A 21,992-nucleotide genomic window follows, 5' to 3' on the forward strand; every position below is an offset into this window, starting at 1 on the left:
TATTGCAATAAGCGATATGTGGGGAGGCATTTTAAGGCCATGCAAATATTAATAAATATCATACTCGTGTCAAAACTTCCCCCTAGATTCAACACCTATTGACAGTTCTTGCTTGATCCAATCTTTCCCATGGCTACAAAATAAAATCTATCAAATTTTGCTCTTATGGTTATGCTTTAAGAGGTCTTTTTTTATGCAGGTATAAAAGGTCAAATTGTCAGAGGTTTACTGCCGCCCTTCAACTCCAGTGGAGTTGGGAGTCAAAGAGGAAAGGGAGAAACTCAAATTATAGCATCATGTAGTTAAAGAAAATAACAAAGATCAGAGATCTTATTTAATATATACTTCCCTAGCCCCAAGATAGTCTGTATTTTCCATTAGTTTATAGGTTTACCTTTAAAGCAATTTCTTTTCTGTATATGGTGGGAGATCCATTATTTACTTTGTAAAGTGTGGTTTCCCCAGCACCATCTATTAAGCTATCCTTTCCCCAGTGATCTTAAACCCATTTTTATCATGTATCAAATTCCCGTATGTACATGGGCTTCATTCTGAGTTCTCCATTCTTTTTGTCTGTTATGGATTCTTTTTGTTTGTTATGGCATCTATTCTTTACAACTATGGATTACAGGTGTGACTTAATGTTAGTTCCTCCTTTTTAGAATTGTTAGAAATACGTAATTTTCCTATGAACTTATTTTAGAATTAGTCTTTCTACCCCCCAATCCAGCGGGAATATTAATTGGAATCATGTTTTCAAGTCGATCAATTTGTGGAGAATTGGCATTTTTAAAACGTCATACCATGTATGAACACAATGTCTACATAATCCACATTTAAAAAATGACATTAATTTGCTGGCTTTTTTCTATTAGGTCAACTTCATAAAAATCTTATTGTGACACTGTCATGCTAATGGTAGCAGGTACTAGTTTTCCAACCTTAATTTTCACTTGAAAGAACAAAATTTTATCACTGCCAACAAATGCTATCAGTTGTTTCCCTGTAACAAGCTCATTTAATTCACTTTTGAGAAAATGTTAACACAAACCCAAGTTTGAATACCCAGTTTGTCAGTTTTTCTTTCAAGTAAAAATGGTGTTCCATGAAAAGCAGTGGCTAGTTTAATTTGCAACACAACCACACAAGTGTTTTTCCTTGAGACAACTGTACTTCGTAGTATGTAGAAGTTTTATGTAGCACTTCCTACTTTGTCACATGAAACATTAAAAAGACATGTACTCAACGGTTGCATTTAATGAGACTAATAATTTGTGCTGCTTGTCAGGAACATTAACTAAAATTGACTTTTAAAAAAAATTGTGAGTTTCTGTTTGCTTTTGGTAGATAACCTTTATCAAGTTAAGAAAAATGCCAATTATTCTTAGATTTCTAAGAGATATTTAAAATCATAAATATGTATTAAACTTTATCAAATTTGCAGTCCAGTGAATCAAATCAGCAATGGGACTTGACTCAGATTTTGTCCCCGTTTTTGATCTGCCATTATCAAGTTGTGAACTGAACGAAGCCTGAACTGGAATAGAAAAAGACTGGCTTTTTAAAAGTGAGCAAGTTGACCAGAAGACAAATACCTATTTCACCTATGTTATCTTTGCACATAACAAAGTAACATCCGTTGAATGTAATTTTGGCAATCTGAGGTCATTTCGGACACTGATTTGCCACTAGAAAATGTCATCTTCAGCACAGGTGTGTTAACACATTCACTCACTCAGAAAATGCAACCCCGTGTGACGTTTGATTGAACAGATTCATCCAAATCAAAAAACCAAAACCATAAATATAAAAGACAAAAACATACATTTCCTTCATATAGCACAAGTTTTTTAAAATCAGAATTTCAGAAAACAATCATGATTAAAACGTAGTTTAAAATGTCAAACAGTTTGAAAAAGAATCAACTGCATACAGTGTTGGAAGTTATTTTGTATTTTATTTTCTAATTGCTGTATTTTGCATCTGATTTTTTTACATAATTCCAAAAGATGAGAAAGGAAACCTCCAAACCAGTCAGTACTAATTAGCTTTCATGAATCTACAATAAAGGACGTAAAAGGACTAATATTAAAGACTTAAGAATGAAATATAATCAGAGCTACCAATGTTAATAACTATAAACTTTCTCTAAATCTAGAACAGTTGGTATTTTGCAAAACATCTTCAAGCAAAGTTCCACCTGTTAGTCTTACGCTGAATTAAATGAGGGTGGTAGCAATTATTTTAAATATCTTGTCAACATGAATATACAAATATATATTCTACACATTTCTTTTATTATAGGAACCAAAGACTACAAGTAAAAGAAATGGTAAGTAGAGAATATAAAAGACGTGCATATTCTATCATACGCAGTCCTGGACATCAAGTGAAAAGCGGCGGACACTGCTCTAAGTGCATCGTATGTATGAACACATAAATTATCAACCCTCCCAACAACTCTGTGATTCAGAGAACCAGAGAATCACAGAGCACAGTTACTGTTCTCACCATCGCCATCTTACAGGTGAGGAGCCTGAAGCTCAGACAAGCAGGAGAAGGTGCCCACGGTCACCTGCAGAGTGGGGGCTGGGACAGGCCCCAGGCTCTTCACTCTTCATCACACTGCCTTGTAAGTACCTGACAGCTGGGGGTAAGAGAGGATACAGTCCAATACTCTCCAAATTCCTCGCTTCACTCTATACCTGAGAGGCTAGTGTCTTAGCACACTTGTAAGTTTTAATTGTTTTGTTCTTTCCTGAATAGGAAGTATGGATAAAAAGGAGGGTAGTTTAAGGTAAATCAAAAGCACAATCTGGTGTGCAAAAGTTCATGGGAATCCAAACAGCATACATGGAACTTCCCCTTCCTAAGCAGGATAAGATCTAAACATCTCATACCAATATAAACCTTTTTTATCTTTATGACAGTCAAGTAACATAAAGAACTTCACTTTCATTTGGATACACTGTCAAGCCACAGTTAATACTAGATGTTGTTAAATCTATACAAAATACAAATACAAATAAAGCATAAATCCAGCTAGGTATTGTATTTGAAACATGCTTTTACCTATATGATTACTCAGTTGCTCTGAAGTCAATACTGACAGCAGTTTATATTTATTAAAGATGTTATTCAACATCCTATAATTTAATATTTACAAGATAGAGGAGATTAAATTAAACTATGAGTCACAGAGTTTTGTAAGCAACTATATTTATAGCCATGATACCACAGATGTGGTGAGTAATCCAATGGCTATTCCTTAACAAAATACAAGAATTTTCATCATGCATAGTTTACGGGCACCTTAAGAGGCGGTCTCTTTAAGAGGCTGAATGTTCAAGAAAGATTCAACAGTCAAATAAATTTTGGCAAGTCTTTTTTTACACAAACACTTGGTTTGGTTATTTAGTCACCTTAGTAATACATATTTATACTATAACTGGAAGTGCAATAAGCACATGAAAAATGCAAGCCTATCAAAGTCGTTAGTTATAATTACACCCTCTTAGTAGTAAGAACCATTATTTTTGGATTTCAAACATTTTATTTTCTTTCAGGGCACACCTTATAGCATTATATTTTAGGAATCAAAGAGTATAACCAAAACCAAACAAAAAGCCCCCCCAAAACAAAAAAAAGCTTTTAAGGACCACTTCCATTCCTCATTTGAAATATAATCAAATCGATGAAACTACAATTTCCACATTAAAGACAAGTTAGTAAAGTAATTTCTCCAAGTAGTATTGCACGAGCTACATACTTTACCCCAATTAGTTTAATTATTATGATTTGAGATTTTTCCAGGATGCAGCAGCACTGCATTGAGCTGTTACTACCAAGGGGGGAAAAGAATCACTGCTAACACCATGAATTCGGGCCATTGTTGTAATTTTTAAAGAATCTTTAGATCACCCATATTTATTAGAGGAGCTAAGTAGAAAAACTAATGTTTGAGTTGCACCACCCCTACTGTGAACTGTATCACGGACGGACGCAGAGTTAAAACATTCTCAGTAAAACAATGTGGAAGGATGTAGCAAAACGGTTTCATGTGCAGAAGCCTAAAGGTCGTAGGAGGTTGAGTACTAATGGAGATAATCACTAAGTCAAATCTTAGAGGCTGGTTTCTTGTAAATATTAAAAACCAGTCCATGGTCTCAGATGCATTCCACCTAGGTAAGTGTTCAGGAACGCCAAATAAGAAACATGAACCGCAACCATCCACTTTTAATGTCTAGTCTTTTAACAATGTTTTAAAGAACCTCAGAATTCGATTCCAGAGTTTGCACACTTAGGAAATTATACTAAGTGTGGGGTAAGATTTGCTTGTTGTTTGGAAGCCACGTGTAGTTTTATTCCCCGTGATATTCCTTTTCATCAAAGTTCTCTGGAGTCCTGATGGATCTCTCCTTTTAAAGTTGCACACAATTTCAATGTGGCTAATGAGGTCTAACTAGTCCAGCCCTTAATTTCATTTTACCAGTGTTGATAACGAAAAGCTAAATGAGGGTCAATCTAAATTCCCACTAAGATACAAGCATGACAATCTGTACACACAATAAAATACATCCTAAACACAAAGGGCATAATATATTCTGCAGCATGACATTGTCTTTATTATATTTCTCTGCTGTAGCTCTTCCATTTGGAAATTGGAAATAATCTTTTTATTAAGTTGTTATTCCCTCCTCTTTCCCTAGTTTAGGGATAGCTTGAACAAGGCTTAATTTGGACAAGTTGTTATGAAATTTCATTTACATATAATTTAAGTGTTTATAAAAATTGTAGCTTACATGTATATGACTTCTGAAATAAAATGACACAACAATCTTTTCTGTAAAAATATTCTACATCCATGCATATGATCAAAAGAATCTTTTCTTGGTTGGAAAATTTCCTTCGCACAGTTAAGTAAAAACAAAAAAAGGTGACAGCTGTATCAGTATTTCCAATGTTAAGATAACTGGATGCCACCTAGTGTTTGATATCTGCAATTACTAACCAATTCAAAACTGTTATTAAAACCCAGATTCAAAAAACTGCATTTTGGAAATTAATGCCTTTTTCTTGGTATGTTTGCTGGCAAAATAAGATCCTGAAAAGAATGCACCAAAATTAGTATAAAAATAGCCACATGCTACTTAAATATGAAAAACAGATCTAATCATTTGTGACTTCAAATGCAGATTTCTGCCTTCCTTAAATTTTAACAGAATCTCATGGGCACATCTAGGTAACTAGAACACACAGAAAGTCACTGTACAGTCAACAGGCTGGTCAAAACTAGGGCTTATCCATAATCTTCCTGGAAGTGGTCAAAGTAGAAAGGGTAATGAATGCATCTTCTCCTCTTTTTAAAAATAGATGTGCTCTTTTTTACCCATAAGCCCCATTACAACAAAAGAACAAAGTGGGCTTAACATTTCAGTTAATTCAGCACTACCAGTTTTTAAAGAATTACCTTAGAAACAAAGCATTCTGCTTTAACAAACTACACTCAAACTAATGAAATTTCAATCTTCTTTAACAGGTCACAGTCAAAATCCAAATTGTTGAACAATCCTCAGAGAAATTGGAATGCGAAATGTTGAGTTCAGTTTAGATCTGAAAGGGAAAAGAACATCAGATCAAATGAAAAACGAATTCTTTTATTCTAGCAGTCTACCATGGAAGGGAGACTTGCACTCCCTTAGGCTACCTGGGAAATAAATGCAGTTTAAAGAGGAAATTCTGTACATCAGGCTTTTCTCAATTTTGGTCTGCAGCCAATAACTCTTCCTGATCTCCTTCAGAATGTTTTAACATGTTACACTGACTGTTCTTAACAGTGTAGTGTCTCCTTCCTTCTGTGCTAGTGACTTTCTTTTGAGGGTGGGAGCAGACACGGGGGAGCATTTTTTAAGAAAGGAGAAAGTGTGATACTGACCAAATTCAACTCCCCCAAGTCAACCTGGTTATAGGATGAAGGTTAGAACATCCATAAACCATCTAGAAAAACATCTTTGGGGAAATAGGGTTCTCAGGTGATAAAGCAATCCTTACAAAATGTTCAAGATAATTCAAATTCCCTTAATAACCACTGTGTTTACCGTATTTTCCCTGCCAGACTGCTGGGCCCAGTTCTGAGGAAGCATTGGCACAGATTCAGAAAATTTCTTCTTAGAACAATCTTTGCCCTGTGTAGATCCTCAACTTATCACCTCTTTACATGTGGCTTCATATTCAGGAGAGTTTCCTGATTAGGTTCTTAATTCCTAATAAAGAGGCCTTTTACCCCAGATGAGCCGTAAAAATGTTTGGATCATGCCTTCATTTACAACACAATAGCTCCATATCAGGTCCAACCTCCCTTCTTCCACTCCCCACCCCCACTCCAGTTCAAGCCGCTGTTTCTCAGTCTAGTTGTGTAGGACACAGCTCCCTGGCCCATGCTGGTATCATGAGCCTTGCGCTCCCCCGGGCTGAGGCAGTGGGTCACCGGCCATCGTCACCGGTCGTAGGTTGGCCGCTCACAGCAGCTCCCGGCAGCCCAGCTCCCAAGGAGAGCTGTTATTCACAATCTTAGCTATAGAGGGCGCAGCTCACTGGCCCATGTGGGAATCGAACTGGCCACCTCAGCGTCAGGAGCACAGTGCTCCAACCACCTGAGCCACCGGGTCGGCCCCCATATCAGGTTGTCACAGAATTGATAAATCTACTGTCAAAGTATCATTAAGAGTTTAGTCACAAGAATCCTCCGGCTCAGGGTCTCCAAAAGGAGAAACATTAAAAAAAATAATAGGGCCGGGTGGCTCAGGTGGTTGGAGTGCTGTGCTCCTAACACCGAGATCGCCGGCTTGATTCCCACATGGGCCAGTGAGTTGTGCCCTCTACAGCTAAGATGGTGAACAACAGCTCTCCCTGGAGCTGGGCTGCCGTCAGCAGCCGGAGCCGCCGGAGCCAGCTGCTGTGAGCTGCTATTAAGAGGCCAACTGACCTGCGACCCACTACCTCAGCTGGGGGGAGCGCAAGGCTCATAGTACCAGCATGAGCCAGGGAGCTGTGTCCTACACAACTAGACTGAGAAACAACGGCTTGAACCGGAGTGTGTGTGTGTGTGTGTGGGGGCGGGGTAGAGGGGGAGGCGGAAGAAAGGGGGGGAAAAAATAGAATGACATATTTATTTACCCTTTTTCATTTTGTATTTTAGCGTATGCTTTAAAATGTACATAGCATTAGTGGAGTGGTACTATATGTTTAAAAATTCATAAATGCACATACACATTATAAGTATGTACTCCAATTTTCTTTAGTTCATGATGAGAATATTCTAAATGGTTTAGAGATGCATCAAAATATAAGATGGATAGATGGGAGAATAAAGGTAGAGACAGATTCGTGATAAATCATGTATAGGAAAATGCTAATTGTAGAATCTCAGTGGTGGATGTCACTTGTGATGCTTAATTCAGACTTTCCCAAGACCAGTCTTTGTATTTTTGAGAAGCTCTGGTTATTCTGTTGCACAACCTTGGTCAGGAACAACTGCTCTAGGTATATGAAAATTTCATCTTTGAATCAAATAAAACATTAATATTATTTTTAGTCTTATCTACACAGGTGGCTTCTAAACTACATTTTTACTTAAAGGGGTTTGAAAAAAAGAGTCCAAACCAGATTTAAGAGTAACTTACAATACCACCCAATTATTAAATAATTTATATTGCCAAAAACTAAATTTGAATTTTATTTAAATATTGTACGAACAGAAAGCAATGAGACATTTACTCTTATGAGCATCACTGCTTTGTTGTTAGGAAAAACAACACATTTTCCTCAAAATAAACACACTAACTCCAATCCAAGAGTTTGCCAATAGTGCATATCCAACAGATAAAGTAACAGAATGGCAAAAGGTCTCGATTTTAACAAAGCTTTTAATGTATGTTGTAATTTCAACATTTATCGAGCAGGTTCCAACAAGATTCTTCTAACATACCAGTATTTTAATTGAGAAGGCATGTTTCTTTGATAAGACCTTATATTTCTTACAAATTTCTTAATAGCTATTTCTTTAGACATTCAATTAAACAAGTTATGCTTCCAATGTCTAGCATTCATATTGCCAAAGCAAATATTGATATTTTTAGGAAATGTTGAAAAAGATTATATGAATTTTCAAAGTATAAACAGTTTGACTAGTTGTCTACTGAGTATTTTAATTCATAGACAAGTCTTGAAATATACCCTTATTTAAGTGTTCAACATTCTTAGATTAAAGGAAGTTAGGGGAAAGAGCTAGTTTCTTTGGGGATAATTCACAAATAAATTTCGAAAAACACAAGGTGCATCTACTTACATCATCAATGTCTTCATCATCATCTCCGATGTCATCAAACTGGATTTCGTCATCATCTCCAGGACCAAATGTATCAGTTTCATTGATTTTAGCTAAGGAAATAATAACAAATATATACTATAACCAAGATGTCATTAAAATAACTGCCCACTAAAGAAGTAGTCTGATATCAAATGTTGAACTATAAAAGGACACTCTTACAAGTCAAACTTTTAAATTAATTAAATCTAAGTTTTATTATCAGAAAGACCCTTTTCCCTTCTACTTAACTCTACTATACAGAACAGTATTTTATACAACATAGTGCCTGACAAATTCATTGCTAAATCAAGATGGAAAAGTACCTGTGTAATAATTTTTTTTTGTTTACAAAGGTTTTGTTAGTAAGGCAGGCTAATCACATAAATTGTGAAGCTATTACAACTTCCAGTTATACTTTAAAAAAAGATTCCAGTACACGCTTACAACTCACCAATCATCAGATAGACTCATCAATCAGAAAGATTTGGTCAAATCATGTGATCCCTAAGCAATGAAAATGCACCAGGAGGTGCTAGTCCTATTCTCACATATATTAGTATTTCCTAGATTGGAAATGCCAAGTCATTAATTTCAGCAGGATTTTCATGCTTATTTTGTTTTCATAATATACAACAGAGCCAAAAAATTAAATAACTGCCAAGTGAAAAATGTAGGCTTACAAAATAGTATTTAAAGCGTACTTGCCTTTTGATGAAGTTATAAAGGACTTGTTTTACTTAAGTTTTCTGCTTAAGAATGCATAAATTTTGTATTGGGAGAGGAAATAAAGAATGTTGGCTTAAAAAAAAGTCCTATGGAGGAGCATTTGAGGTCTTGCTCCCCGGCAATGTTGTCAGTTTTGCTCAAATAAACTCTTATAAAAATTCTCTAAAAACAAAAAACAAGCAAACAAAAAATCCTATGGGATCTATGATACTAGGGTAACACAAAAGTAAATATGCGAAATCCACAAAATTCTGCCCACATTCCTTCACCTAAATACCACCAGGTAATAACACCATAAGTTAATATAATAACTCAGACATTACCATGCTCTGGAAGCTCGCCATATGCCTTCAGACTTCTCGCTTCATCTGCGTTGTATTTTAAAATTACATCAGCTTTATTATCCTTGAAAGGAGATAAATAACTTTTAGAACTGATTATGCCAAAATGTTATGTTAATTCATAAATTACTTTCAAACTGGATAAAAAATTAGATCTCGCTGTTCCATTACAAACTCTTCCTTTTTAACAATTTTAAAGTTTTCTTCTACCCTCTGAAAAACATCTTCGGGTTTAACCCAGTATGAAGAAGCATGTATGCATAAATGAATAATGATCAACAAACTCAGGGAAGAGATTTACAGATCTCACTTTAATAAGAGTAGAACTGTGCACATCCAATCTTTTACGTTATTTACTGTTACCTTTTGATTACAAATCTTTTGAATATAAAAATTCCCTGAGGCCGTAATTTACAAGGTGACTAAACACTCTAATTAAAAAATTGAGACCGGTATAATGACCTAAGGAAATTAATATACCTTTCTATATACCAGTGGTTCTTAGGGTAGGATAGATCAGAATCTTCTATGGAGTTTTTACACCCCCTCAAGACAGATTAGTAGAAGTGAAGCCATGAATTTGTATTTTTAAAAGCTCTTTGGGTGTTTCTGATGCAAATACCCCACTGAAAACTACTGCCTTAGAATGTTCACACTTCCCCATTTGAAAAGAATCTGACTCAGTTAAGGAAGAAAGAGTTGAACACGATTGTTTCAAAGGCAATGAAAATAATCACAGTGATGCAAGGGCAGTGTGATTCAAACCAGCACTTCTGAAACTGATATGTGTATAGAAGCCCAGGGGGGACCTTGTTAAAATGCATATTCTAATATAGGAGGCCTGGGGTGGGGTCCAAGAATCTGCATTACTACGGTAACAAGTTCCTAAACAGCTAGTGATGCTACTGGTCCCTGCCTGGATCACCCTGGAAATGGCAGGGGCATAGAAGGATCATGGGAGATTAAGAATCAGAAAAGTTGGTCCTGGCTATCATTTTATGGTCAGAATGTTAACACCTTTTGGAACCTTCCTTGGTTACCTAATCTGTTAAACAGGGAACTAATTATTCTTCCTACTTCTGGGGTTATTTTTAAGATCAAAAGAAGAAAATGGACATTAAAATGATATGAATTTAAAGCAGGCTTTCTCAACCTCAGCACTGCTGATATTTTGGGCTGGATAATTCTTTGTTGTAGGGACTGTCCTAAGCATTCTAGAATGTTTAGCAGCACCCCTGCTCTCTATTCACTAGAAGCCAGCAGCACTGTCCTCCTCCCTCAGTTGTGACAACCAGAAATGTCTCCAGACACTGACAAATGTGTCGTGAAGGACAAAAAACATCGCCCATGGTTAAGAACCATTGATTTAAAGTAAAGATCGTAATTCTTTATTTTGGTATATTAAAATATATATATATATCAAAGTATGACCAAGGTTATAAAAATAAAAACACTCTATCAATCACAATGTGATTAAACACATGGTGATGAGTCGCGACAGGTAGAAACCAAATGGATCTCACAGACCCATAACAAGTCTCCAGGTTGAGATCATGAGAGGCATCCACCATTTTCTTGCCTAACTGCTCATCTAAATTTAGAGCACATACTTATACCATGGTTTGTACTGTAATTACGCATTTTGTAGGATAGGAGCTTAACTCATTCAGCTGTATCCCCTTGAGTAATGGCTTCCAGATTTTGATTTCAAGACATATGAATTAAAAAAAAAATTGGGGTGGGAAGTTCAACATAAGATTACATTTTTATTTTGCTAACTAAGAACACTAACAAAAACCACCACTACATAATATTGCTTATTCTAAAAAAGGGAACTTTTTAAATATCAAAAAAGGCAAAAGGACCATTTGATTTACCTTCATGAAAAATGCACATGGCCTATGTTTCTTCTACAGAGAAAACGTGAACTGCACAGACTGGCATTTGGGAACCATAATCCCTGGGGTACCTAGCGCAATGGCTAAGACATAACTAGCCCTTACGAAATGTTTGTTGACATAATGGTGAGCAGCACACTGGGCTGGAATTTGTTAAACACAGTTACGACTTATGTTCTAAACATTAATGACTTATCAAAATCAAGCAAGTAAACAATTAAAAGTTAATTCTGTTTTTACCTGGTAGTCTCGCAGACCAACCAATATAATGTCTGAGGTATTTATCCAAACCTATAAAAGAAATAAAAATAAACAATCAAGAGCAACACTGAATCAGCATTCCCATAAAATACCAACTGTGGATGAAGCACCTATATTTAGAAGTAGGGGGGAAAAAAAAAAACCATAGCGAGCAGCTGTGCCTGTTTCAAATTTCCAGTAATTTGGAATGTTATAAAAACAATCTTATTTAACTATTTGATATCGGACAGTTAGTAATTGCAGAGGGATGATGATTAGTTAAAAAATTAAGGGGTTTTTAATAGTGAACCACGCCACGTGGTTAGTTATCCATCCATTAGAAAAATAGAAAATTAGAAATGTGGCTTTACCTCCCTCCCTCCTCTCCTTCCACCACTCACCCACCCATACACACAGCTGGCAAAACCCCTTTAGTTTGGTAACAGAAGAATTAACCACTTTTTTTTTAAATCGTAAAATCAGAGTTGGAGGGACTTTTAACAAACCTGATTAATAAATCTGCCTGAACACCTACTGTGATTGGAAATTTGTCATTACTTTGCAAGGTAGCCTTTTCATGATCACAATTCAGGAAATTTAACATTAATATAACACTTAATACTACCCCCAGCCTTTTTTTTCTTTCCTGACACTAACAATGTATTAAGAGCCAAGCCATTTGTTTTGCAGTGTGTCCGTCAGTTTGGATTTGTTCGCTGTTTTCTCATGAATAGATTCAGGTTAAACATTTTTGGCAGGGATGTAACATAGGTGGTGCAGATCAAGCTTTAAACAGAATCTGTAAATCACTGTTCCACTGAAATCTTTTGAGAATTTACATCCTTAGCTCACAAAACTGTAGAGCCATCCCTCCATCACAATTTTATATTGAACTAAAATTAATCTCCACACCTACCTTTTTTCTCAATTTCCCTCTGATGTGACACAACCTCTTTACACCATCAAAACACATTGCTTCTAGTCGTCCATTTCCCAACATTTTGATTACTTGAGCATACTCTGGGGGAGAGAAAAGGAAAGGGTCTAACACACTGTTCAACTTTTGATAAAAGCAACTTAAAAGGCCACGTAAAACTGACATAGGTGTACTGGTTGGGAATACATATATGCAATAAAATAAATGCAAGGGAGTGATAAACACCAAGCGAGTTAATAGCTGAGCCAGAACCAAACTCTGTAATGCCATTTCTACCATGTTTTCCCAAAAATAAGACCTTGCTGGACAATCACCTCTAATGCGTCTTTTGGAGCAAACATTAATATAAGACCCGGTATTATATCATATCATATCACATCATATCATACCTGGTCTTATATTATAGTAAAATAAGACCAGGTCTTATACTAATTTTTGCTCCAAAAGATGCATTAGAACTGATTGTCCGGCTAGGCCTTATTTTCGGGGAAACACAGTATAAGCTATCTCAGCTATCAGAAATGTTTTAATTATATACTCATTTTGAGGAAATGGACTGACTACTCTCTTCATAACTATGCTTATTTCTGGAGATCAAGGTGGCTTGTCCCAAAATGTACACTACACCTCCTCAAACTCTCACATTTGAATCCTTGCCTAACTTTGGATTTTCTTTCCCTCAGAAGCTTTAGAGGCAAATCTCAACACAATATTTGGTACATTTGCCAAATAAAAGTAACTTAACATTAATAATGTCTTTCTTAAATTAGAACATCTTAGCAATTATTGTTTTTTTATAAAGCCAGAAAGATGTTCTCAGGCAAAATGCTGAACTTTTAATTAGAATCTTTCCAAAGGGTACCCAGGAAGCCACCTGGTTTCACTGCCATTGGAAAAACTGAGATTGGGAACATTAGCTTGCACATGGGCCTGTCTCTTCTGTCATTACATCACTTTGGAACCTTTAGCTTACTCAAGTTGTACATCAGACTAACCCCCAAAGATACCTACTAATTGGTAAATACACTGAGATGTAACTTGGAAAGGCTCGACTGAGGGGCTGACACATGGAAGTGAGTTCCGCAGACTACAGTGAACCCAGCACCAACATGGTTGGTCAGTTCAAAGACAGCCTCTCTTCCAAAGTGGGGAAAAAACATAAAAAAGAAAAAGTAGCGGTGGTCAAAATTACGTCAACTGCTAATGGAAACTAGAATGGCCAAGGCTAAGAAATGAAAAGGTCTTTTAGCCAGAAAACGTTTCATTTTTTTTAGTGGCTCCTCAATATGGCATGAACAAATCCACCAAAGTTTTATAAAAAGACAAAAACTGTTAAAAAAAAAGTGTTGAAAATTGGGATATTGGAAAATTCTGAATATGGACTATATACTAGATATACAATATATTCATGTTAAATTACTTGAGGGCTCTGCTGTAGTTATGTAAGAGAATATACTTGTTCTTAGAAAACATATGATGAAGTATTATTATAATAAGGGAAAAATTGTGATGTCTCCAACTAACTTTCAAATGGTTCAGGAAAAACAAACATACACATGAACCCAGATATAGGGTTTAAGGGAGTTCACTGTACTAAATACGGCAACTTTTCTGAAGGGTTGAAATTACTCAAAATAAAAACATGGGAAACTTGTGTTAGATATGTTGGTCTAGCACTCACAAAATCTTAATTGGATTGAAAAGGTCAGTCAACAGTTTAGTTTCATTTTATTATGTTTTATGAAATTATATGCTAATGGCACTGGAGAAGTGAGGAAAAGGCTTCAGATTCACCTCTCAAGTACCCACGGTCCACTGAACATACTATCATACTAAATGGATAGCACCATTTACTACCAAAGTAGGTCTACTAAATCATGGAATTGTCAACCATTGCTTTTGAGGCTTAATTCCCTCTGAACTGTACAATTCACTTAGTTATGAGTGTTCATGCAAAATAATGAAAGCTACATGTTTACAAAAATGCCACAGCGCAGACTGAACATACCAAGAAATGATCACCAAAAGAAAGTCTCTGGAGAAGTACGGGGAATGAGAAATGGAGAAGAGCAAACTAGGGACAGGCGATCTAGTACTCAGGATTATGAACAGTATCTTTTATGCTTATAAATTGAAATTCCATATTTAAAAAAGAAAACTATTAATACAAGAAACCTAACTTACAAATACACTTACCTTGTCCATCTTCTTTGAACACCAGCTCTCTTTTCTCAGATTCATTCTCATTCTTACCCCTACGTCTATTTTTACCTCCTTTACCTAGTAGTTTTAAAGAGAAAGATGTTAATTATCTGCACAACACTAAGAAAACAAACAAAATTAAAGCTTTCAAAAAGACTTTTTTTAAAAATCACTTAATTAAAAAATTCACCTAATTTGGTCACACAATCATATGAATTTACAATCTCCATATTAAGTGAGTTCCTCAGACTACGTATTGTCACTCCCCTATCCTTCTTGGAAATTCCTTTTGGAATATTTCTGACATAAAATACAAAGAAACAAATCAAAAGCAGGTATTATAGACAAGTATACAGATCTCTTTCTGAGGACATCTGCATTCAGGAGAATGGAGATGAGTACATGGAGGTGCAGTGTACTAGTCTACTTTTGTAATATATTCAAAAATCTCCCTCATGTAAGTTTAAAAAAAAATAGAGCAAGGTGAAGACCATGAAGCCACCACTGGTGTAAAAAAAAAAATTTATATTTGCTTATATATATTAATACATAAAATAACTCTGAAAGGGCATATAAAAAAGTTAAGTGACTGCCTGTGAGAAAGAGAAGTAGGTGGCAATGGGACAGACACATTTAGGAAAAGATTTCTCTTTTTATACTTTTTGAAATTTGAATCATGAATACATTTACTATTCAAACATTTTTAATAAAAAGTACTTCAACAAAAAGCAGAGGTGTGACATAATCCTCTGAGTGGAAAAACTGGTAAGAAGGTTACTGTCCTTATTACACATCGAATGAAATAGGCCGAATGTAGCCATGAAGAGGAAAGGACCTTGGAAGTAACCAACACGTCCTTCCTTCAGGAGGTGAGTGGATAAACTGTGCTATGTTCATACAATGGAATATTATTCAGAGGAATAATAAGAGGATTATTTCTGAGATGGAAACAAGAGAATTGTTACCAGATGTACAAAGAGGGAGGAGAGTAAAGGATACATGGAGCTTTCACAAAAACCTCTCAGGATCTGTTTCAGCCTCTGTAAAACCAGGGACTCAGAACAGAAGATCCAAATACTTACCATTTAGGATTCCAGAACTCTTTTATCTACTGGTGTCCTTAAAAATCTGTCCTTCTCCCTCCCCGCTTGCTTTTCATACTTTAAATAATGACACTGCTGAGTTTTCAACTCTCCTTTTTCTGACTTTTAAAAGGGCCACGTGCATTATTCTCGACCTTTCATGAGCTCCCCTTCATTATGCCTATCCCTTTGGAGCTTCATTAAGTCCCACCTTCTGCTCACTCTCTTTCCAAGGAAATTTATTTTTCTCTCACCTATCACTTCTACGCTCGTAATTTTACATCTCAGTCCACTATTTCAACTAAGCCTTGGTCTCATATTTCTAATGGCTCAGTACATTTCCAGTAAATGGGCTACTATCACCTTAAGTTCAATTGTATTCAAAACTCAATTTACTTTCTTTTACAAAACTGGTCCTTAATCAATATCCTTGTTTCTGTTAGTGGTAACATAACTACCTTAAAGAATGTAAGTCTCTCAACCTACAAACATGAACACCAATCTACCTCTCAACACTTCTACCACCTCATGCTTCAATCCAAGTAGACTAACTTCTCACTGTCCCAGTAAACTGGCCCCTAACAAGCCTATGCCTATGAGATTTTGCCTTTATTTCACAAGAAATAATGATCTTTGAAAGGTTAAGTGATTTATTTGAGGCTGTATCACGTGACGTGAGATCTAGGATGTGAGACCCCAGTGACTATGCTCTTACCCACCATGCAATGCCACTCATTTCCTTGCCACAATCACTCTATGTGGCACTAACTGTTATTTATCCTGTTTATCAGGGAGTTCATTCAAGCTCAGAGAAGTAACTCACTTACCATTAGTCAGCGAGTGGGGGTGACCAGATTCAAATGTAATCTTTTTGTTCCTGGCTCTCACATTAGGGTATCTATCTCTCCACAGCATTTTGTTACCATTCCAGAACATAAACCACATTGGCAACCATTTCCAAAAGGTGGGAGAAAGGCTGTAAGTGATAGTGACACTAAAGGACTCATGGGAAGAGCCTGGAAGCTGCAAAAATTCACAGGCCAAATAGAATAAAGAATGTGCCCTTGGCCACTGTGAAGAGACACTTACCCTGTCCTGGGGGCAGTCTCAGAATGCTCCGTGCTATTGTGAGGTGGCCCTCTATAATTTCCTGTCCCACCCAGAGCCCTCAGAGTTCCGATTTTGAGGCATTCTTAAGGCACATCAAAACTAATTTCCTAAGAAAAGTATCTTCTGCTTCAAGCCATTAATCATGCCAGACCTTCAGACCAGAGCGAAAGCTCCATTAGGGCAAGGATCTGTTTCCTGAGTTATATACTGGAGTCGGCAATTCTTTGAATGAGTCAGTCAAGAGTAGTCCATACATTCCTCAAGGAGTGACAATTTAAAAATCAAAGATAGTTTTAACTTCCTCAAAGTGTGAGAGCACCTTAACCCAAATGCTCTTCTGAGTGGGCCAAAGGATAACCTTTTTCCTGAGGTAATAAGCTGACAGAATCTAGAGGAAATAGGCTAAAAATCTGTCCAAAGCAAGTCTTTCGACACACAGTTCATGGCAATATATATCCTTACTTGTATGACCAGGGCTTCTGCCTTTTCCAGTGAAGAAAAACATAAACCTAAATGTATTTCTACATTAAACCTCATCTCATCAAATTCCATTCAAAACTACTGTTCCTGTAAGTAAAATAATTAAGATGACAGATTGGTTTTACATGCATAGGAATGACAAATACTAAATTCAGAATGGTGGTTACCTCCAGAAAGAGGAAGAGGAATGGGGAGGGGGACACAGAGGATTTAAACTGAATCTGTGCTGTAATTCTCAAGTCCAGAGTAATGGATTCCCAGGTGTTCACAGCATTATTTGTCATTTTTGTATGCCTCAAATGTTATTTTACAAAAGATTCATTCTTTTCAATTTACCTGAATTAACCATACCTTGACCACCCCATTTTATTGCCACGTAATGAACTTTAAAGGACACCAGTGAACTAGATGTGATTTAATACAGAAGTCCTGTCCCCTGTTCCCCGCAAGGGGAAGCTATTATTCACTTAAGGGTGGAGTCAACAGAGGAAGGTGACTGAACCCAACAAATATTTATTGAGCATCTACTAAGTGTCAAGTGCTAGCAATCCAATGTAACTAAGACAGATACTATTACTGCCCTTTAGAGCTTACAGTCTAGTTAGGGAACTGGAAATCTCATCGCTAGAAATAAAAGTGAGAATAAGATAAATATTGAAGCAATCCAGTTACCATCTGAAGGAATAAAGAATTATATAATTTACAAGAAAACTGTTGAGTTTTAAAACCCTACTTTATCACCCTGTCTTTCCCAGATCTAGCAGTAAAACCCCTGCTACAAAAAAGGGCCTATAAGTTAGATTTCTAAAGGCAGTAAGGCGGAGTGCCCTGAGGGAACTGCAACCAAGTATCTGGAGGGATACAATGAGTAGTGACAGCTACAGAGGAAATGAGGCAGAATCCCTGGAGCCAGCTGTTTAGTAGAAGAGAGCAGAAGTAGGCTGGTGTCAGGGCAGGGGGTCTCAGGATGAATAATCAAAGGAAACTGCTTGTGGGTTGTGAAATATGCTCTTCTCCTGTCAGAAATTCGATGTTTCCCCCCCCCCCCCCCCGTTTCTACTGGAATAATTTCCTTCGAGGTCATAAGGATACTTAAAAAGCAGAAACATCTTCAAGTCTAAAAAAGGGAGAATTTCTTTAGGGCTGTTTCACCTAGATTAGGCCTTCCATTTTGGACATTTCAAATAAACTTATCCTCAAGTCTGATAATTTATGAACGTTCAGCTTCAGAATGGAGGGAACTTAAAAGGTCTTTACTACCACCACCACCATACATGATCTATAACAAAAGTAGAAAACTCGGCTAAATATGGAACAAATGTTCTGGGGGAAAAAAGTTAAACCCCATAAAGGGATGGCGAAGAGTAGTACATCTCTAGAGAAAAACCTTAAAAATGCATCAAGGTTTCATCCACTGCTTCCAAGAGAAAAGGGGCAGCCTCAACAATATTCAACAACTGTCCATAAAGAAACCCACGCAGAAGTGCCTGATGGTCACTAACGCAAGTACCACCCTCTGAAAGTTAAGAACTGCTTCCAGGGTTTAACTCCCCTTGCCCGGGAAGGCCCAACCATCTGCGAAGCCAAGACCGCCCCGGAGGAGGTCTCCCCACGGGTCCCTATGGCGCTGCGGTCAGCCTGGCGCGAATCCGGAGCAAAAGCCCACGTTCTCCCGCAGGAGGCCCTACAAAAATGGCGTCGGCTCCACCCCAATGTGACCAAATTAAAAGGCAGGAGTAACTTCCCAGCTCCTCTCCCGAGCCCAGAATCACGTCCGGATCGCCCAGCCGCCTGCAGGCAGGGCGAAGAGGAAGGTCACTGCGGCCTATGCTATCCCGAGGCCGTAGGCAGCGCCCGGGGAGCCCAGCCGAGCGCAGCCGTGGTCCCGCGCGCGGTCCAGGCGGCATTACCTTTATTCTTGGGCATGGCGGAGCCGGCGGCCTCGCGTCGTCTCCGACTCCTATCTGGGCGGCTGCGGCGGCAGCGGTGGTGGCGATTCCCGCAAGGGGCGCGAGGAGCGACGCGTGGGACAGCGCAGTACCAAGCAGGCGCGAGAGGCCGGGTCGCGTGCGCAGCAGAGTCCCGAGTCCGAGTTCTTCCGAGATCCGCTTGCGCCCACGCTTGGCCGCAGCAAATGGCGTCGCGGCTGCTTGCGTCGCTTGTCCCCGCCTCCCAACGCCCCCTGGGCCCGCCCCCTGACCCCGCCCCCCGCCTCCCGCGCTACTACGCAGGCGTAGCCGACTGCCCTCTAGTGTTAAAACAGAAGAACACGAGCTCCCCGAGCGTTCGCTGAAGTTCAAAGAACACACGGGGGCGGGGGCGTGAGCATACAGGAGGCGGAGGAAGGGAGAGAGCGAGAGAGGGGGCGGGGCCCAAACATCACAGTAAAGGATGGATTCAGGTAGCGCCCGCTTCTGGCTGACATCAGACCTGTGGGGCTTTGTGACAAACTAGCCGCTCTGGGTTTGAGCAGCAGACTCACCAATTCTAACGTCACATCTCAGTTTTAACTGGGCCCTTTCACCCGAGCTACCAGGTTGGGCGTCAGCGGGGAAGGGCAAGGCTTTCCTATCATTCCCATTGCCAAAGCATAATATTTGCGTGACGCTTCAGTGTTATGGGCTGAATTGTGCACTCCCAAAACTCATATGTTGAGTTCCTAACCCCTAATATCTTAGAAAGTCACTGTATTTGGAGATAGGGTCTTTAAAGAGATAATTAAGTTGTAATGAGGTCATTACTCTGAGCCCTAATCCAATGTGATTGGTGTTCTTATAAAAAGAGATTAGGAATCAGGCATGGGGGGGAGACCTCCACAGGAACAAGAAAGTGATTACCTACAAGCCAACAAGAGGCCTCAGAAGAAACTAACACTTAAACCAACTTAATCTCAGACTTCTAGCCTCCAGAACTGTGAGAAAATAAATTTTTGTTGTTTAAGCCACCCAGTCTGTAGTACTTTGTTATGGTAGTCCCAGAAAACTAATACAGCTGACTATGCAGGACGAATAGCTTCACTTTTAAGTAAGCTTTTAAGTAAGCTTATTTTAAATAAATCATCCTCCTGAAAACATTTGGGTTTCAACATTATCACTCTAGGGAAATGGACACACCTAAGTGACAGAGGAATAAAGTACAATTGTCCAACACAGCGGTTCTCTACTAGGGATATTTGACAGTGTCCAGAGATATTTCTGGTTGTCACAAGTGGGTATGGAGGGCAATGTAGCCGGCATCTAGTAGGCAGAGCCCAGGGATGCTGCTAATCATCCTTCAATGCACTGTAAGGACCCCCACTCCCAAAAAGCATTATCCAGTCCAAAACGTTAATAGAGCTGAGGATGAGTAACCAATGACAGATGCACTTCTTAAGTGAAACTGAAAGATTACGGGGACTTAAAGTTCTGGGTTTCTCTTTCCATTTGCAATATTTGCAATTTACACAATTGAGGATGAAAGGATGCCTATGAAATGTATTTAAATTTTGCTTCAAGGCCAAATAATTATGAACTTGGGCTTTAGAGTTAGAGAGACCTGGGTTCAAATTCAGCTCTACAGCAATTTATTACTCTACGATCTTGGACAAGTTACTTAACCTGTTTATAAGTCTCAGTTTTATCATCTGTAAATTCGGTGTAGGAATAGTTCTTACCATATTGGTTTGTTGTGGGAATTAATTGATATAGTGGATTCAGTGTTTAGCAATTGACTTAACACATGGTAAATAATCAGACTCTCAGTGTCGGGATGTTCAAATATTTAAAAATCAAAAGTCTCTATCAATTACCTAATATAAAACCCCAAAGGAGAAAAGAATCAGGCTTCATTTGTCTATTATAGGATGGTTCCCCACCTCTGACTAACGATCAGAATCCCTTGGAAGGAGGTGAGTCATAGAGACATCCATGGGGGGAAATGTGTACCAGGCGTAGGGAACAGCAAGGACAAAGACCTTGCGTGGGAGCATGCTCGGCATATTCAAGAAATAGCAAGAAGGCCAGTATGGCTAGAATGCAGTGAGCCAGGGGGGGGCTTTGGGGAGATGAGATCGGAGAGGTAAAGAGACCAGATCACTTGTTATAATCATTAGTAGGTTCTGAGTAGATCATTTTAGCTTCTGTTAAGAATAGACTGCAGAGGCAAGAAACAGAAGGGAAGAAATAGACGCCATGCAGGAGGCTACTGGGACAGTCTAAGCAAAAGACAATGGTGGCTTGGACCAGGGTACAAGATTTCTTTGTGGGATGATGAGCATGTTTTAAAATTAGATTATGATAATGGTTGCACAACTCTAAATTTACTAAAAATCACTGAATTAATGTTTTTGCTTTAAATGGGTGAACTTTATGGTATGTAAATTATCTCAATAAAGCTGTTTAAAAAAAGGAAATGTGAAAAATGGAACTGACCAAGGACAAACAACTGACAAACGGTACTGAGAGCTTAGCTGAGATTTGAAAACATACATATACTTGCGGTGGAATCAGTTTGCATAATGGTATGGTTTCCTCCAAGATATCAGTTATTGTTCAGTGGGTGCAGTATAAAGGCAAGGATATAAGGAGGCTTAGGGTGCTTCTGAGGTAGAAATTCAGGTGATCAACTATA

At 38.1% G+C, this 21,992-nt stretch overlaps 1 protein-coding gene across 1 annotated transcript; it reads right to left on the reverse strand.

Moving 5' to 3' along the window:
- Positions 1–1,937: 1,937 nt before the first annotated feature.
- Positions 1,938–19,538, reverse strand: EIF1AX (eukaryotic translation initiation factor 1A X-linked). Its single transcript, XM_019755433.2, has 7 exons — positions 19,295–19,538; positions 14,707–14,790; positions 12,490–12,593; positions 11,574–11,624; positions 9,418–9,499; positions 8,348–8,439; positions 1,938–5,613 (listed from the first exon to the last, which is right to left on the reverse strand). Exons 1-7 carry the CDS (start codon positions 19,308–19,310, stop codon positions 5,608–5,610), a joined length of 435 nt encoding a protein of 144 aa, XP_019610992.1. The 5' UTR covers positions 19,311–19,538; the 3' UTR covers positions 1,938–5,607.
- Between the last annotated feature and the right edge of the window lie 2,454 nt (positions 19,539–21,992).

The sequence above is a fragment of the Rhinolophus sinicus genome, chromosome X (assembly GCF_036562045.2).
Source record: "Rhinolophus sinicus isolate RSC01 chromosome X, ASM3656204v1, whole genome shotgun sequence".
Classification (NCBI taxonomy): Eukaryota; Metazoa; Chordata; class Mammalia; order Chiroptera; family Rhinolophidae; genus Rhinolophus; species Rhinolophus sinicus.